Source organism: Equus asinus, chromosome 23 (genome assembly GCF_041296235.1).
Source record: "Equus asinus isolate D_3611 breed Donkey chromosome 23, EquAss-T2T_v2, whole genome shotgun sequence".
In the NCBI taxonomy this organism is placed as follows: Eukaryota; Metazoa; Chordata; class Mammalia; order Perissodactyla; family Equidae; genus Equus; species Equus asinus.
In genome coordinates this window covers 40,259,691-40,276,915 of record NC_091812.1, presented here as the reverse complement: position 1 = coordinate 40,276,915, position 17,225 = coordinate 40,259,691, and the positions used below count along the sequence as shown (strand labels likewise).

Here is a 17,225-nt window from a genome sequence, read left to right as displayed (position 1 = left end):
GAATCTTACCACAAAAAAGAGAAGCAGGTATTATGTGCCTCCCAATGCCGTGCAATAGGTAAGTAAACATCATCTCTCAAGTAGTCGTATCAAATATAACTTGAATCCAGTCAAACCTCTAGATATAAGCTTTCGGGAAACTAACATTAACAGAGGAACATGTTAAATACCACTACGGGGGGCCAGCCCCATGGCCAAGTGGTTAAGTTTGCACACTCCGCTTCGGCGGCCCAGGGTTTCACCAGTTCGGATCCTGGGCGTGGACATGGCACCGCTCATCAAGCCATGCTGAGGTGGCATCCCACATGCCATAACCAGAAGGACCCACAGCTAAAAATACACAACCATGTACTGGGGAGCTTTGAGAGAAAAAGGAAAAATAAAATCTTAAAAAAAAAAAAAATACCACTACAGGGATGTAAAGTGCAGACCGTGGGAAAACTCAAAACTGTCACTTGTGTTGCATAAATAAATAACAAGGGGGAAAAGAAATAGGGGGAATCTGTAGGTTGAGACTTAACCTATCAACTAAATACAATGGGTGGATCTCATTTTTTATTCTTATTTGAACAACCTAAGTACGTTTTTTAAAAAGACAGGGAAGTCTGAACATTGACTGGTTATTTCATATTAAGGAGTCACTAAGAATTTCATGTGGGATTTGTTGTTTTAACATGTTAGAGTCCCAAAGACCACTGCCAAATTCAGTAATTTGCTAGGGGAGCTTACAAGACTCATTCTCACAGGACAGCATCTAGTTGTTCCCATAGCTATGATTTACTACACTGAAAGGATACAAAGCAAAGTCAGCTAAGGCAAAAGGCACATGGGGTGAAGTCCAGAGGAAACCAGGCGCAAGCTCAGAGTCCTCCCCCAGTGGAGTCGCACAAAACATGCTTAATTCCTCCAGCAACAAATTATGATAACACGTGTGAAATATTAGCAACCAGGGATGTACAGTAAAGAATATCCAAAGTTTTTATTAAGGGTTGGTCACATAAGCAATCAATGCCTAGCACATATCAAAATTCCAGCCTCCCAGAGGCAGGTATTCAAACTAAACTATATTCTTCACATTAACAGTTTAGGCACAGTTAGCCATTTTTATCAGGGAATGATGAGACTCCTCCTGATAGCTAAGTTCCCAAACACTAGCCAAAGGTCAACCACACAAACACACCTTTTAAGGAATAGCAGTCTCAGGTCTAATAGGTTAGCTCTTTTCTGCACACTTTAAAAAAGAACCCTTTTATCAACTTTCAGTTGAATGCTCTGAGAAGAAATCAAGATGAACTTATAAAAGACAGGGAGAAAGAGCAGAACTAGGTAGCAACAGCCCTTAGACTATCACTTTGATAGTCTCTGTCACTTTGAAAGGAGAGGAAAGCAAGAGGGTTGGACAGGAAAAGCATTAGAGTGTGGAACAACTCTGACAAAAGTCTTAGCCAGGCCAATGGTGAGCTCTGGTGCAGAGACTGACTGTAGGGTCCTATACGCAGCAAAAGTTGCCAGGCCCTACAACTCCTGCCACACTTAGTCACTGGCAGGAGGATGCCAGGAAAGAGTGTGTACTTGGCTCAAACACTGTGGCAGATCTCAAAAGTGCTGTGACTAAAAGTTACCAGTTAACTGCATGCATTCCTTGCAGCTGGGTCAGCAAGTTTTCTTAAAGAGGGATCTGAGCAGTGTGCTCACCATAACTGCTAAGGCCACTTCAGGTTGAAATGATGTAAAGCACTTGCTTCAAAATAATCCAAGAGTACTCGGAGATGCTGGTATAGATTAAACAAGCTTGGCCAGAGTTCATAATGGTTGAAGCTAGGTGATGAGTTCATTATACTGTTCTCTCAAATCCTATATAAGTTTAAAGATTTCTACAATAAAATGCTTTGTGGTTCAAGTTAAAACCCAAATGAAGGGCTCTTCTCACTTTTTGAAGGTTTTTACCCCCATATGTGTACAAAATTCAAAAAGTTAACACTCAAGGCTTACAATGACAAGCAGCCTCCTGCCCCAGCCCACCACACTCCTGACTCCTGTTGCCCAGATGCAAATATTTGCAACTCTTAGCTATTTATCTCTTTAAGTAACATACTTAGATGCTTTTTACTTTAAACTATTACTCCACCCATCCCTCATGTACAATTCATTTGCCTCCATCCTCCTCCTCCTCATAATTGCTAACACAAGGCACGCTCTAAGTGTTCACATATTTACAACTCAGGATAGAGGTACGCGCTAGTCTATCCTCATTTTACAGAGGAGGCAAAAAAGCCAAATTAGTTATTTGGACAGAAGTAAGCAGCAGAGACATGATTCACTGATCATCTGGCTCTAGACCCATACTCTTGCAAGGACTGACCAACTTTTCCTTGCTCTGAAGCACATTATACAAACTAAGTTGTTTGTAAAAATATGTCTTTACAAAATTTTTTTACATGTTGAGTAAATAGTACTCACAGCTAAATAATGAAGCATACTTTAACTACATGTCCTTTCTTCCACAGCTTTGTTTTCCATTCAGTGCTTAACTGTTCTTTTTGGACATTGGGATCTCCTTTCATTACTTCCTGTGTTGAATCCTATTTCCTGAATACCATGTCTTCCTCCTTCTTGGTTTAAACCCTGCGTGGGGTGAAGCGGTTAAAATGTTCTTTCATACAGATTAACCAATCCTCTTGTTTTCAGTTTTATTCCATATGCCTACCTCCAAGGTACCTGGTGAATCCAAGGCCTGAGCCTTCCAAAGGTTCTTCAATGCCAATTTACTTGCCTGTTATTGGCTTCTCATTCTTAGGTTTCAGCTTTCACTAGACTGCTAAGTTAGGTATCATTTACCCATTAGCCTCTTACCTTCCAAAATTTTGTTGCTTTCTCTTCTTTTACTTCTATCTCATTTTTTGCCCTTGGGGGTTTATGCATTTATTCTTTTACTGTCTTCTAGGAGGGTTTAGAAGGACTGCAGACAAACATGCATCTTGTCTTAATCAGTCACGTTTAATTGGAAGTCTTTATTCACCTTTAGTTTCATTTCCTACTACTCACCATATACCTCCTACACTTTGGCCATACTAATCTACTTCTTTATCCTTGGTATTATCCTGCTGTTCTCCTTCAGGAATACAGAAGTGTCTCCTCTATCTTGTATTCTCAGAGCTCTAGGTACTCTAAAAGTTAGGTATGCATATTTCTATCACAGTACTTACACTGAAAAACAGCAAGTTTTCATTGAGGAGCAGGTACTATGTTCAAACTTTAACGTGTTTAGGATTTACCAGGCCTATAAATGTTTGGAAACATGCAACTCATTGAAAAGTCTGTTTTTATGTAACTAAAGCTCTAAGACAAATAAACTATAATCACTGTATTTCAAAAAGATCTCCTTGATTCTTCTATATCTCCTCTTCTTCCTTGAGAAGCTTTGATCTAGATAGTTAAGTGGGAATAAAGAATTCTATGCAGAGCTATTAAGAAAAAGCCTTTTTAAAGCTTATGTTTTTGGTGTTCTTAAAAACAAAAAACCTATAGTCAGCTCAATTGTTAATTATGCCAGTACTCAAGAAAAAGTCTTTTTAAGTATAGGCAGTCCCCAACACAACATTCAGGTCTAATGTATGGTTGAAGATAACCACTGCAAACTGGTCCAAGCCACTGAATTCTTCCAGCATTTACACTGAGGAAACCTGTGCATGAGACTGTATGAACATTTTGAGAAGTATTGGAAGCTTTAACAACTTCTAAAATGGGACCAAGATATCCCAAAAGACCTGAACCACAGAGGTAGGAAGACATCAAGGCCAACTTTACCTACACTGTGCTGAGGTCCAACCTTATACCTGCGGAAGGATGAAGCTAGGGTCCTTCTTTCTCTTGTATTATATGACCTCCTGTACTCAGAACCTGAAGTCAAGGTTTTACTCTAATATAGGTATAAGATAAATTATTCTAGTGAGCTACTTTGCATCCTTGAGAGTTTAGAGCCACTCTGGTGTTAGAAAGTCTATGTTTTCAGATAAGCTTTAAATATCCCTAAGTCTAAGCTTTCCCAATAACATTTTCACTGCTCCAAATACTCTTTGGATGTCTTTCAGAGTATATGCTTTTGATTATCCTTAACTATGTGACATCTTAGCAAAAATCAATTGTTTTCAATTGACAAAACAATTAATCAAGTAAAGCCTGGGGAATTAAACTTCAGGGAAATTGATTAAGTACTATTAAAAAAAGGTTTACTATAGTAAAACTGCATTTTCTTAGGTGGCTTGTAAGTTAACCAGTAATTTTAGAAGACTCAAACTGTATTAAGGAGTATCACTGAAACTTTCCTTCAAAACATGGCTTCCTGGGGCTAATATGCTTAAATAAGGACACAATTCATCTGGAGGCATGTTCTAGTTTAGCAAATCTTTAATGTCATACCACATGCAAAAAGTAAGCATTTCTTATTCTAATAGATAACATCACTAAATTTTACCTTAAATGTAAAGCTTACTCACAATTAAGAATAACTATTTAAAACTGCTTATAGTAGACTTTATATATCACATGGAAATAAATTTCATTTGTAGAACACAACAATAGTGGATAAGTGTTATGGAAAGAGAGGAAACAATATAATTAGGTTAAAAAATACCTATGCCAAAAATAAATCTATTATCTAAGAGTACTTACCAAAGTAACCTGTTTTTATTCATTTATTCATAAATAAATGAAAAGCAGAAAGTTTGATTTTATTATTACTGGGTACTTTCCAAGATTAGGGGAAAAAAACCCAATGTAAATCAAGTAGATATTTACAGATGAGAAAATTAAAGCTGAAAGAGTTCAAAACAAAATACTTACCAATAAAACCAAAGACCTAGAATTCTAACCAAATTCTGACTCTAATGCCTGAACCATACAGCCTATAAGAGAACCATACAGCCTATAAGGCCCCTGGGGTAGCTGTTTGAAAAGTAGGTTACTAGGCCATACCCCAGGCCTACTCAACACAGACAGTGGCGGTGGGGTCTGGTGTCCCTCAGGGATCTGCATTTTAAACACCTTACCTGGGTGAATCTGCAGTGTTGCTGACCATCTTTTTTGGAAACACTAACATAAAGGGATGACGTATAAATCTGAAAAGTGAAATCAACTGGTATCTGTAAAGTCATTTTTCTAAGCACTAAGCGATCTTATAACACAACAGAAGAGCAATGATATGGTCACAGAATTGTCTACCCTTCTCCGGCCCTCCTTTTCATTATCATCCATTCAGGATGCTGAAAGTTGTAGAAGTTAGAGGAAATACTCTAAGTCTTCGGCAAGTAGGTTAGTAACAACCATGAAGCAATGGGACTGGTCACTGCACCAGGGTTCTGAAACTAACTCTCTCATTCTAGCCCCCTATACGCAAGATCAACATGACACTGGCTTGATTAAACAGAAGTCTCCTACTCCTTTAGTCCCAAAACCCAGTATCACTACATTTTGACATTGCTCAAAACATTTTTGGGACTCCTTTAGAAATAGATCACTACACGTCAATACATTCAAGAAAATCAGTTCCTTACTTTATAGAAAAACTACTTGTTTCTAAAAATACCACTTTATTTTATTCAGAATTGTCTCACTGACTTCTATTTGCAGTAGTCATAATTAAGGCTACTCAAAAGCATGTACCACAGGCTGAGAATAGCTCAAGAAAAGCTTTAAAAATGCTGGGAGAATGACAACATTACCCTAAGACATTTGCCAGATGAGCTTTAATTATAGCCTAGCGTAAGTTACCCTCCAAGTCCTAAGTGATGCTATAACATTCCATTTGATCTCAACCCCATGGTAGAGCCTTGACACTTAAAAGCAGCAATTTAACCTATTCGGTTTAAAAGTTCTTTTAACACTAATGAGCTATGGGTTCTCCCCATAGAAAAAGGCACATAGGTGTTTATGGACAGGTAAAGAACCTCTGGTTTAAGGCAGCAGTTCTGTGAAAGCATTATAACTGAAGAAACTGACAGAAAATTTTCAAATTACGTGAACAATCCTGTATGCTATATATAGATGCTTTATAATATTTCATAAGCATGCTTCTCTCAAAATGAGAGGTAGTATGATAGAGTGGTTATCAGTCTGCTTTTCTGAATCCAGGTCTACTGCTTATTAGCAGTCCAACATCAGGCAAGTTACTTAATCTCTCTGAATCTCAGTTATTCCTACTTTACACATGAAAAAGTATCTACTTCATTGAGTTTTTATGAGAATTACAAGAGATAATCCCGGTGAAGTACTTGTATAGTGCCTGACACATAGTGTTGTTTTAACAAGAGAATTATTGGATTAAGCTACTATACTTTAAAAGGGGTACTTCAAAATAATTTACTAAAAAGTCAAAACAAAAAGAATCTTTGTTTCTGAGGTAAACTGACGTTTCTATTTTAAATGTGAACACTACAGAGCATGGAAGATCACATAGTAATTTTCATGTCATTATGAAAACTCTTAGCAATCATTTTATACTCATGTTTAAAGATTTCAACTTTGCCTAGCTATGGACAATAATTATTCATTCTTAAGATATGATAAATAATAACTTTCAAAGCATTTTCCTTGTTTACATATATACTTCCTTGTTCAAACTACTAGATGTTTTCTAGCTTTTCTCTGTAAAGAAATCAGCTAAAATTTGTAAGTCAAGATCTCTAAATCAGATGACTAGATTTAATAAAGCAATTAAAGAAAGCAAATCACTAACAAGGAGAGTATTCCCAAATTCCTCTTTTTAACTGGCCTGTAAGACTAACTGAAGGTACATGTTGAATCCTTAAAAAGCAAGAAGGTGTCAAGGGAGATTTTGAGATCCAGTTCAATCCTATGTCAAATTCAGAAAGCTTGTCTTAGAAAGAAGGACTCACTGGTATATTTAAAAGCCTAATTTAACAAAAAAACCAGGACCGCATCTAAGAATATTCAACCATTATAGAGTATTTCCCTCACTGAAGAATTTACCAACAGACCAAAATAGATAATTCCCCATAAACACACTATGGACACTGCTTTCTATGCAAAGTTAGTACAGATAAAGACTGCATAGTGGAAACTGGGCCCTCATTTAAGTCATATTCAGATCACTAAGCTTCAATAAAATATTTCTTTCAGAAAAACACAATTCTACTAATTTTGTCAATATAGAAACAAAACGGAAAAATCAAAAGCCATAAACCACCTAGACACGTGCTAAAGTAAGAATGAACACTCAGATTCCTTAGGCATTATATATCATCTTTGGCCTTTAATAAAATATATTTACTATATTTAATTAAACATCATATCAACCCTTTTCCGCTATATTGCTCTTTAGTAGCAGCTGCCTGATAGCAACTGATAAGGCTGGGCCAAAGGCAATCTTTCAATGAGTGGTTCTCAAACTTGAGCAGGCATCAGAATCACCTAGAGGACTTATTAAAACAGAGATTGCCGGGCCACCACAGAAACTGATTCATTATATCTGCAGTGAGCCAAGAACTTGCATTTCTAACAAGTGATGCTGATGGCTCCTGGCCAAGGGACTATAGTTTGAGAACCACGGGCCTAAGGCAGTGGTTCTCAACCATGGCTGCACATTAGAATTACAGGGGAACTTCTGAAAACACCAATGCCTGGAGGTAGGTCCTAGGCTCTGATGTTTTCAGAAGCTTCCTAGACAACTAATGTGTAGCCATGGTTGAGAACCATTAGTCTAGTTAATTAAAACAAATCTAAACCAAATCCACTGAAAACAGATGTTTCTTAATACAAAAGCAGGATAAGGATTTTAGCCTTTATTTGCTGATAAAGCAGCCAAGTGATGACTAAAGATTAAATTCAGTAGAGTGGCCTCAGTTGCTTACATACCCAGGGTTTAACTCAATGCAAGTCTCATGTGTGCTATCTGCTTTAAATCCCACACAAAGGATAAAGCAAATCTTTAGGTCCTGCAAAAAGGCTGACCTTTGAAGGCAAGAGAAGTGTAGGCAACAACTATCAATTGCATGTACCATGTTTAGGCCAAGCGGCAATATCGCATATTGGTTAAGTCTTAGGCTCTGGAGTCTGACCATTTAATAGATGAGACCTTTGGTAAGTTACGTAATTAAGCCTTGATCTCTTTATATGGGAGTTAATGTAACTAACGTTATAGTTATGCTAAAGATTACATGAGTATCCATTTAAGCAGTTAGCTCAGAGTCTGGCACACAAGATTTAATGTAATCTAAATCACTGTAAGCTATGCTATAGACATATTAATCTACCAGAAACACTAAAGAATGATTGTCCTTTCCCAGTCTACAACTGCCCCTCAGTCAACACTATGTTCTTCATCACAATAGCTTGAGGGTCTCCACTCTTACAAGACCGCAGTCACAGCTTTGTCCATTTACATGTTCAGGGCCCTTAAGAATGTTGAACTTTAAATACCTTAACTACAAGAGAGGATATTAATGAGAATAAAAAAAACTTTTAGAAAGCTATAGAAGTATACAGTACAAGCTTACTATGTAGTAAGGAAAAAATGTTCTCTCCCTTTTCTCTTTAGATGACCACTTAACCACTGCATGGTTTACAACTGCCTATATTACCTTGACATTTGCTCACTTCTGAAGCCCTTTCCTTTTGTTTTCTGTCCAAAATACCACTAAAAATAAAGGTTACAATTAGGCATAGTCTCTCTCCAGTAATCATGACTTTGGGAGGGAAAAAGGTCGTTCCCTCCTCACAGCCAAGTAGTATATGCCTGCTAACAGGGTGCTTTTAAAAAAACCTTAAGGAGGACTTAAGAATCCCTTGGAATCTAAATCTCTAAAGCCTAAATCTAGTATTTCTACTGCCAACTCCTTCTCCCAAAGAACTTACTAAACAAGACCCTTGCTAAAACAAGGATAACAGGTGAGTGGTATAGAATAGCAATCAGAAAAAAAATATCTACTGTGTACCGGGCACTTTGCTGTTAACGCCATGTTTGTATTATATTATTCGCAGTGAGATGTGAATCATAAAGCTGACAAGCCTAATGATAGACAAACTACAAAATCTTCACAAGTCCTCAACATTTCAGTCTATGTTCATCACGGGATCTTTAGGAAAAGGACCCTTACACACAGTAAAACTCAAATCTTAAAACATTTCAAGTAAATATCTTAACCTGCTTTTTATGAACTTACAATGTTTTATCTACAAATTTGAGGAAAACTGGAGAGGTTAGGAAACAAATGATTTCATTTATATTTCAGAACAGTTACCACTACTGGATTTTATTTGGCCTTTTTTGGGTTGTCTTTTTGAAATGCCTGTACCTAATAAGTATATGATAAATCTGTAATACCTATTCATTCTTCATAGACTAAAAATTGTTGGTTTTTTAACTCTGCTCTGACTCGAGTGGGGATTAAAGATACAAGAGTATAACTATTTATCTTGTTCTGAGACAGCAATTGTTTTAATGAAGTTCATTTCAAAGAGTGAGAATTCATCTGCTCTGGTAATACATTAGATCTGTAGGTTCACTACAAAAATAGCTTTTAAACAGTATCATTTTAAAATGACAGACACTGAATATCCCAAAAGAATTCCTGAGGCGGGTTCCTTGGTCCCATATACGATACCTCCCTGCCTTGGGTAAATGATAGCTTATTCAAATTGCACTGCTCCACTCAGAACTTTGGAGATATGATAATTAATTAAGCAGACTACTTTCAACTTACTCTAGTAGGAGAAAAATGAAGTTAGTTCATTGAGAGAAATGACAATATTTAGTATTATAAATGGAATGGGATGGGGGCCTCTAAGAACTTAAAGCGTATTTAGTAAGTTCAAGTACAAAAACAGTACCTGAAAAATACCATCTTGGAAATAAAAATTATACTAAACTTAAGACATCATCTAATCCAATCACTCTAACTTTATAAATTCTCTTTGCAATGTAACATCTCTACTAATTCTCCCTGTCTATGGATGAAGACGGCCAATGCTTGTTTATTGGCTACCTCTAAGGGCAGAGACTTCTCTATCTTTAGAGATTTAACTGGTAGGGGGTTTAGGTTATCTTGAAACTTACCTCCTATGTTGTACAGAACTTCCTTCTAGACAGAGCTTTTAAAATACGAAAGTTATCACGATCCAAGCCTCTCAAGCTAAATACTTAGTTCCTTCAGCTATTCTTCATGATGGTTTACATTTTTACATTTTCGGTTCTACTCTGAAGATTCACCAGGTCCTGCTGGTATTGTTCTTAAAGCGTGGGAGAGGGAAAACAATATTTCAAGCAGGGAATAACCAGCCCAATACAACAGTAGCATCAGCGGGCTTGTTCTAGATATCTTACTTCTATGAGAACATCCTTACAGCATAACTATTTGATAGTCACATTCTACTGACTCACTTGCAGCTTACTACTCAATAAAAATCTGTCTACTACTACTGCTAAGTCATACACTTCAAAAGCTGTCTTCAATGCATCCTCCCATCCAAGGAAGAAAGAATTTGTTTAATAACTTATTGAAATCAACACGTTTTTTACTCTAGTTTTGACTTACTTTTCTAGTAACCATGAAGAACAAAACTTCAACAGGATTTGCTATCACATCCATATTGGGTCATGATTCTTTCTAGGCGCTTACACCAGCCTTTTGTTATTGGGACTCTTACTCAGAAGCTCATTCTTTTATCTTATACTTTATATAGTCCTTTTCTCTTTTTAAAGATGTGAATGACATTTACCTACTGCTAAGCTTCTGTTATCTTTTATTTCTCAAAGAAAGTTCAGTTATCATATCTTTAAGTTGCCAGCACTGAAACATTTAATTTCATCATGTAAAATTATTCAGGACAGATAATTTTAGTGTCTTCTGAATGTTGGATTTAGACTCCCTTTTACTTATTCATTTTAATCAGGACAAATTTCTCCTTCATTTAAAAAAAAACCAAATAAACACTCTAACATTACACCAAACTCAGGCCTATTCCTTGGAAAGTCTTACTCCAAAACTAACAAAGAGCCCTAAAACTGTAAAAACTTAATAAGCCTTAGTTCACTTAGTGTTTAAAGCTTCTTATTTCTATGTGATGTCATTCTGTATGGTACTTTTTGCCAAACCATAACTCCTTTATTGGCCAGAATCAGGCCCCAGACAGGGGTTTTCTTAGTTATTTCTTCTCTTCTCCAAGAAAGAAAACTCAAAGCAAATCAAGAACTCTATTTATTGACACCAAATAAACAGATAGCCAAAGGCCCTGACCACTACAGTATCTTGCCTCTTTGCCACGGCATTCATAAACCCAGAGACTGATTATGGTAATGCACCACATAGCAACATCTCAGTCAATGACTAACCGCACATACAATGGTCCCATAAGATTAGTACCATATAGCCAAGGTGTGTAGTAGGCTATACCATCTAGGTTTGCATAAGTACACTCTATGATGTTCATGCAACAACAAAATCACCTAACAATGCATTTCTCAGATCATACCGCAATAGGGTGTACTATCAACACACCAACTCCAATCCCTTTCTATCTTACCCTTGATTTACCACTATTGACAGTCCTGGTCAATCCCAGATCTTAATACTCATTCTAGTTGTTGGTTCTATTACCATCTACTATGATAAAAAGCAATCTGATGGCTTATTTGAAATAAGCCACGTTGGCAAGTTAGCCACAACCATAAGAAGATTCAGAAAATTAAAGATTAAAGGGATCTATTTTTGACCCCTTTCCGGGTATCCTGGAAATCTGAGTTGACAGCAACTCACAACTTATACCATTTTGTAGTAAGAAAAAATCAAAACCATTTTAGGATCTCGAACTCTTATGCTCAATAAGGAGTTGGTAGCATATTTTCCATGCATATTAAGGTATCACTTGAATACTGACTTAAGTTCATTTAGTGTGTTGAATAAATACTAAATCTGTCCCAATAGTAACTTTTACACTAGGATTTTGAAAATAGGTAAAGAAAATAATAATTCAGTGTTAGAATCTAGGCTCTCAAGGCTGAGGAAGATTCGTCCTGAGCTAACATCTGTTGCCAATCTTCCTCTTTTTGTATGTGAGCCACCACCATACAATGGTCACTGACAGATGACTGGTGTAGGTCCACAGGCAACTAAACCACTAGGCCACCAGGGCTGGCCCTCAAGGCAAGTTCTTAATACTGTTTTCATACAAACATTTAAAAAAATTCTGTTGGGGGAGGGGGACTGAGGAGTGACTGTTGGGTATGAGGTTTTTTGGGAGCGAGATAAAAATGTTCTGCAATTAGTTTATGGTAATGCACAATCCTGTGAATACACCAAAAAAGAGTGAATTATCTCAATAATAAGGTGTAGAAAAAATATTTCAACCATATTCTAGCGGCTATTACACTAAATATTGTACACTTTCTAAATTATTAAAATACATATCAAAAACCTAATATAATAGAAGAGCCAAAGAGAAACCCTTACATACTAAATTAAGCCAGGTATTAGGATACTAAAAACAACAAACCTCTTAGGAGCCATAGATGACTGAGCTTTTAGTAAGGAGCCCTTATTGTATTACAACCACTAAACAAACAGAAACAAAACAAACAGACAGTAATAGACTGAACATGACCCCTAAATGATTTCTTCAGAAAGACTACTATTTGAAAAGAATCTTGAAATGGAAGGGTTTGCTTCTATAAACAAAAACATGAATGAAGTCCTCAACAGCATGAGCACTTACTCATCATACTCGATATGATAAATAACGTCTTCATCAGCAGCAACAGAGTCTGAATTAGACGTAGAGGGTACATTGTCCAATTTATTTGTGTTCTCTTTGGAATTATGATTTACATTTCCATTAGTCCTTTTACAAGAACTGCCATTCTTCAGTGGAGTTTTGCCACGTGAATGTCCATCAGAAGCTCTAGTAACACTATGTATACGTGCTTCAAACCAAGCACCAAGGCCGACATCTCTGGCATCCACCAATTCATTTACCTAAAAAAAGTTTAAAATTAGTTAATGAAGCTTAATTTCATCTACTGCTTCAAAAACCTTAATATAACTCAACTTATTTTGAGCATTATCCTGGTTAACAATATTTGTAGCTACTCATGTTTAATTTCAAAGATGAGATCAAAAATATTCTTTGGATTATACTGTCAAAACTGTTATTTACTAACATGAAAATTAACTTTCCTCCCAGTTTCCTTCAATGCAATAGGTGTTTTTAACTACTCCTTACCTGTGTCTACATTAGACTTTTAAAAATGTAATTCTTGTGTACTCAGGAGTTGTTCTGGCAAGGCATTCAATAAGAATGTCACTAACAAAAAGCCAGGAATTTAAAGTATTATGATTGTTTTATTAATTTGTTCCACTAATTTCTTCAGAATCCTAAAGATATTTTACACAGTCCAACCAGAAAATATTAAACAGAAAATACAACTCCAAAGTGAGGGAATCATGCACACACACAAAGGGAAGAATCTGGTGACTCATCCACACAAAATGGCGTTAAGTTCCACCAACAGTTAGTAACTCACTAGCAAACGCATTATTTAGTATCTCAAACAACAAAGATAAAATAGAAAAAGAACAGAGCTATAAGATGCAAAATGGATGCAGTCAAGTCTAGTGCATGATCCAGAAGTGAACTGTGCAATCTGACAAAAGGAAAACAGAATTAGAAAACAGGAAAACCAGAAATGAAGAGTTACAATACAGAAGCTGGATTAAAAAATTCTCTCCTAAAAAACCTGAGGAAATTGGTCTAAAGGTACAAGCTCTTTCAGGAGCAATAACCAAGAGATATTCCCAAGAGATAAGTCCTTAAAAAGAAAAAAATTACATCACTAATACAAGATCATCACCTAATCAAGCTAGCTCTTCTTGAGGGTATAAGAGATCACTTAAGGTATCCAACAGAATTCTGACAGATGGTATAGCTTGGGGGCAGAGGGAGTATGTACTAAAAGTTAAATACCCATATGTCAGACATTATGCAAGGCTCCTTTACTTAGGCTTGTCTAACTCTAACAACCTTAATTAATAATTCCTATTTTACAAGATAAGGAAACAAAGGCTCTGACAAGTTAACCTGCAAGTGAAAGCTAATGAAATGTAAAGCTAGGATTTGAAGACGGCTCGAACTTGAATATGTTCTTGCCACCCTATCATGAAAGCTTGATGACAAGATAAGTAAATAGGAACGTCAAAGGTTAAATGATAAACTTAGAAATAAGGTATTAAAAATGTAAAAAGGTTTCAAACCACCAAGCTAACACAGAAGGTAGAATGTGTATAGACAAAATTAAAAATTATCATCACTACCAGAAGAGGTACAATATTTGACGGAAGGCACTGCAGGTAACAAACACAGCAGCAGTAAAACAGCTTGAAAGACATAAGGTTCACTGTAACACAGGAATTAAGAGTTGAGGAGAAACGAAAAAGACCTAAGGGCCAACCAGGCTAGACATAACAAAGAATCAGAGATGGAACACAGTATACAGTGCATAAGTTAATTCATGCATTAAATAGATACAGGCTCTTTCTTTCATAACGGTCACTCACAAGTTTAAAGACATTTGGTCTCTTACAGTCAACACTAGCTAAAACAAAAATAATCAACATTAAGGTCTATCAGACTTGGGAGAACAAACTGAGGCTACTACTTTCATAGCAAATCAAAATGTAAGAGGTTTCATACAGCACTACACCATTATTATTCTAGCAGAGAATGGGGCATATAGTTGATACTAAAACAGTAACAGCAAAAATACATTTAGCAATACAAACCTTACTATACAACAGTAAGAGGTAAAAATGAAATAACGAATTTGCATATCAAACGTAAGAAACTAGCAGGCAGATCCAGTATCTGGATACCTCAATAGTTGGCAATACAATTGGAGTTAAAAACCTAAGTCAATCTGAGAGTACTGCCGTTGCTTAAACATCACACATAAGAGAGAAGTCATTTGCTCACAAAGCTAGCGAGGGCATTCTTTGTAAAAAGTAACCCAAGTTTTATAAGTGGAAATAAGAACTACAAATTCTATTAAGTATAGTTAACCACTCATGACAATGCATATAAACTAAGTCTAAAAAATGCTTTTGAAGATGGTTTTGAAGATGGTTCAGAACAGAATACTTAAACTTGTTTGATTAACATGAAAACAGACGATACTGCCACAGTAACTTTCTTAGTAGTAATCCAGTTGAAATTAAGAACTAAAAAATATGTCCAAAACTGCAGAATATACAACACCAAGAATGAACCACTGTAAACTACTGACTTTGGATGAAGCTATGTCAATGCAGGTACATCAATTCTAACAAATGTCCCACAGTGGTGGAGATGTTCATAATGAAGAAGGCTATGCATGTGTGTGGGTAGGGGGTATATGGGAAATCTCTGTACCTTCCAGTCAATTTTGCTGTGAACAGAGAACTGCTCTAAAAACTAATTTAAAAAAAAAAAGGAAGAACTGAAGAGTAATTAGCCAGAAGACAGCAGCAAAAAAGCACAGAGGAAGACAAAAGAGGAAAACAGAATATGTGCATTTGTGTGTGTCTGTGTGTGGTGGGAGGAAGGTCTCAATTGCACCCACAGGATTTTAATTTATGAAGGTGACTAACAACATGAAAAATTAATTTGGAAAATTAATTACATTTCCCAAGAGAAGGGGCCAATCCATGCAGGACCATAAGGGGAAGCACCAGGTTTGATTAGGAGGCAGAAGGAGCAAAGTGATAGCATGGCCCAGAGACTTTATTGAATTTTCCGAGGAAAAGGCAAGTCAGTGAAGGGGAAATATCTTAGGATTGGCTAGTTTGAATGATGTTGGCAGGGTCCTGGCTATAGGGGTGGTCTCTAGTTGTCTGGTACCTGAACCCTGGGTGGTTAGAGCATTGAAATATTGGTTGGTGTGTGAGAGTAGATAAAGGAGGTGGCTGGGGTTGCGGACTCTGGATTGGTTGGTTTGTGTAAGAAAGGTGGGCTCACTTGTTTACTGTCTCTTCCTAGCTAGCCCTGAAAGAGGTCATCTATCCTCAGCGAGCAAGCCTGCCCCCAAAATGTCAAAACAAAAAAATGGGGAGGGGGATAAAACATACACACCAATAATGGGGGACGGGTGTGTGACTGAAAAGTCATGAGACAAAGTGAAACAAACAAACAAGAAACAACCAATCACATAAATCTAAGCTTAAGAGCTGGATTTATTCATATCAAAACTATAGGCACATTTAGAGAAGAAGGTGTCTTCCATGTCCAAGTATTTGATATCAAGAAAACCCTGAGGGCTGGCCCAGTGGGGTAGTGGTTGGGTTCGTGTGCCCCACTTCAGTGGCCCGGGGTTTGGATCCCTGGTGTTGGACCTACACACTGCTCATCAAGCCATGCTGTTGCGTCCCACATATAAAATAGAGGAAGACTGGCACAGACGTTAGCTCAGGGACTATCTTCCTCAAGCAAAAAGAGGAAGACTGGCAATGGATGTTAGCTCAGAGTCAATCTTCCTCACCAAAAACCAAGCCAAACCCTGAAGCATGTGGGGCAAGGGGAATTCATTAAAAAAATAAAATACCAACAGCAAATATTTGAGGATTTACTCTATGGCAGGGATACTTCTAAGCACTTTGTATGTTCTATGGAAAACACACCAGCTCTGCAGATAAACCTAAAGTCTTTGTGTATCACCTATTAGGAATAACCTTGAACAAGTTAGTTAACCTGTCCCAGCCTCAGCTTCTTTATAAAATAACATACTTTGCAGTGTATTAAGAAATTAGGTGACAAAAATCCACATGACATGCTAACCTAGCAAGCACACAGTAGGCACAAATGAAACAAGTGTCTCCTTCCACTAAGTAGAAGTATGTTCAATGTTAAGACTCATTAAAACTCAGATATAATCTTATCACGATATTCTGCTTAGTAAACATATTAGCAGTTTACTGTTATGTACATTGTCTCCTTTAATAATTACAATACAAAGTCATTCTTCTTTTCCAATGACGTTTAGAAGTGAAATACACTTGCCCTCAGCAGATACACAGCTAGAAGTGGAAGCTAAGTTGATAAAGGTTTCCCCAACTCTGAACGTGACTCTCTAATTATACCATGTTTCTTGAGAGTTACAAATTAAAATGGAACGTGGTTTCATTTACATAAAGTTCAGAAAGAAGAAAATTAGGGATGCATACATAGGTTCAAGGTTATTAAGAGGT

At 36.7% G+C, this 17,225-nt stretch overlaps 1 protein-coding gene across 12 annotated transcripts in view; it reads right to left on the bottom strand.

Annotated features, from left to right (window-relative positions):
- Nucleotides 1–17,225, bottom strand: part of UHRF2 (ubiquitin like with PHD and ring finger domains 2) — a 99,895-nt gene that overhangs the window by 69,965 nt on the left and 12,705 nt on the right. For all 12 annotated transcript variants that reach the window (XR_006518853.2, XM_070496070.1, XM_070496074.1 and 9 more), the window contains exon 3: nucleotides 12,727–12,986. Coding sequence is in view for 11 of the 12 variants with exons in the window: in XM_070496070.1 (XP_070352171.1) it covers nucleotides 12,727–12,986 (260 nt within the window). In the remaining variant the exon portion in view is untranslated. The remainder of the gene's footprint in view (nucleotides 1–12,726; nucleotides 12,987–17,225) is intronic.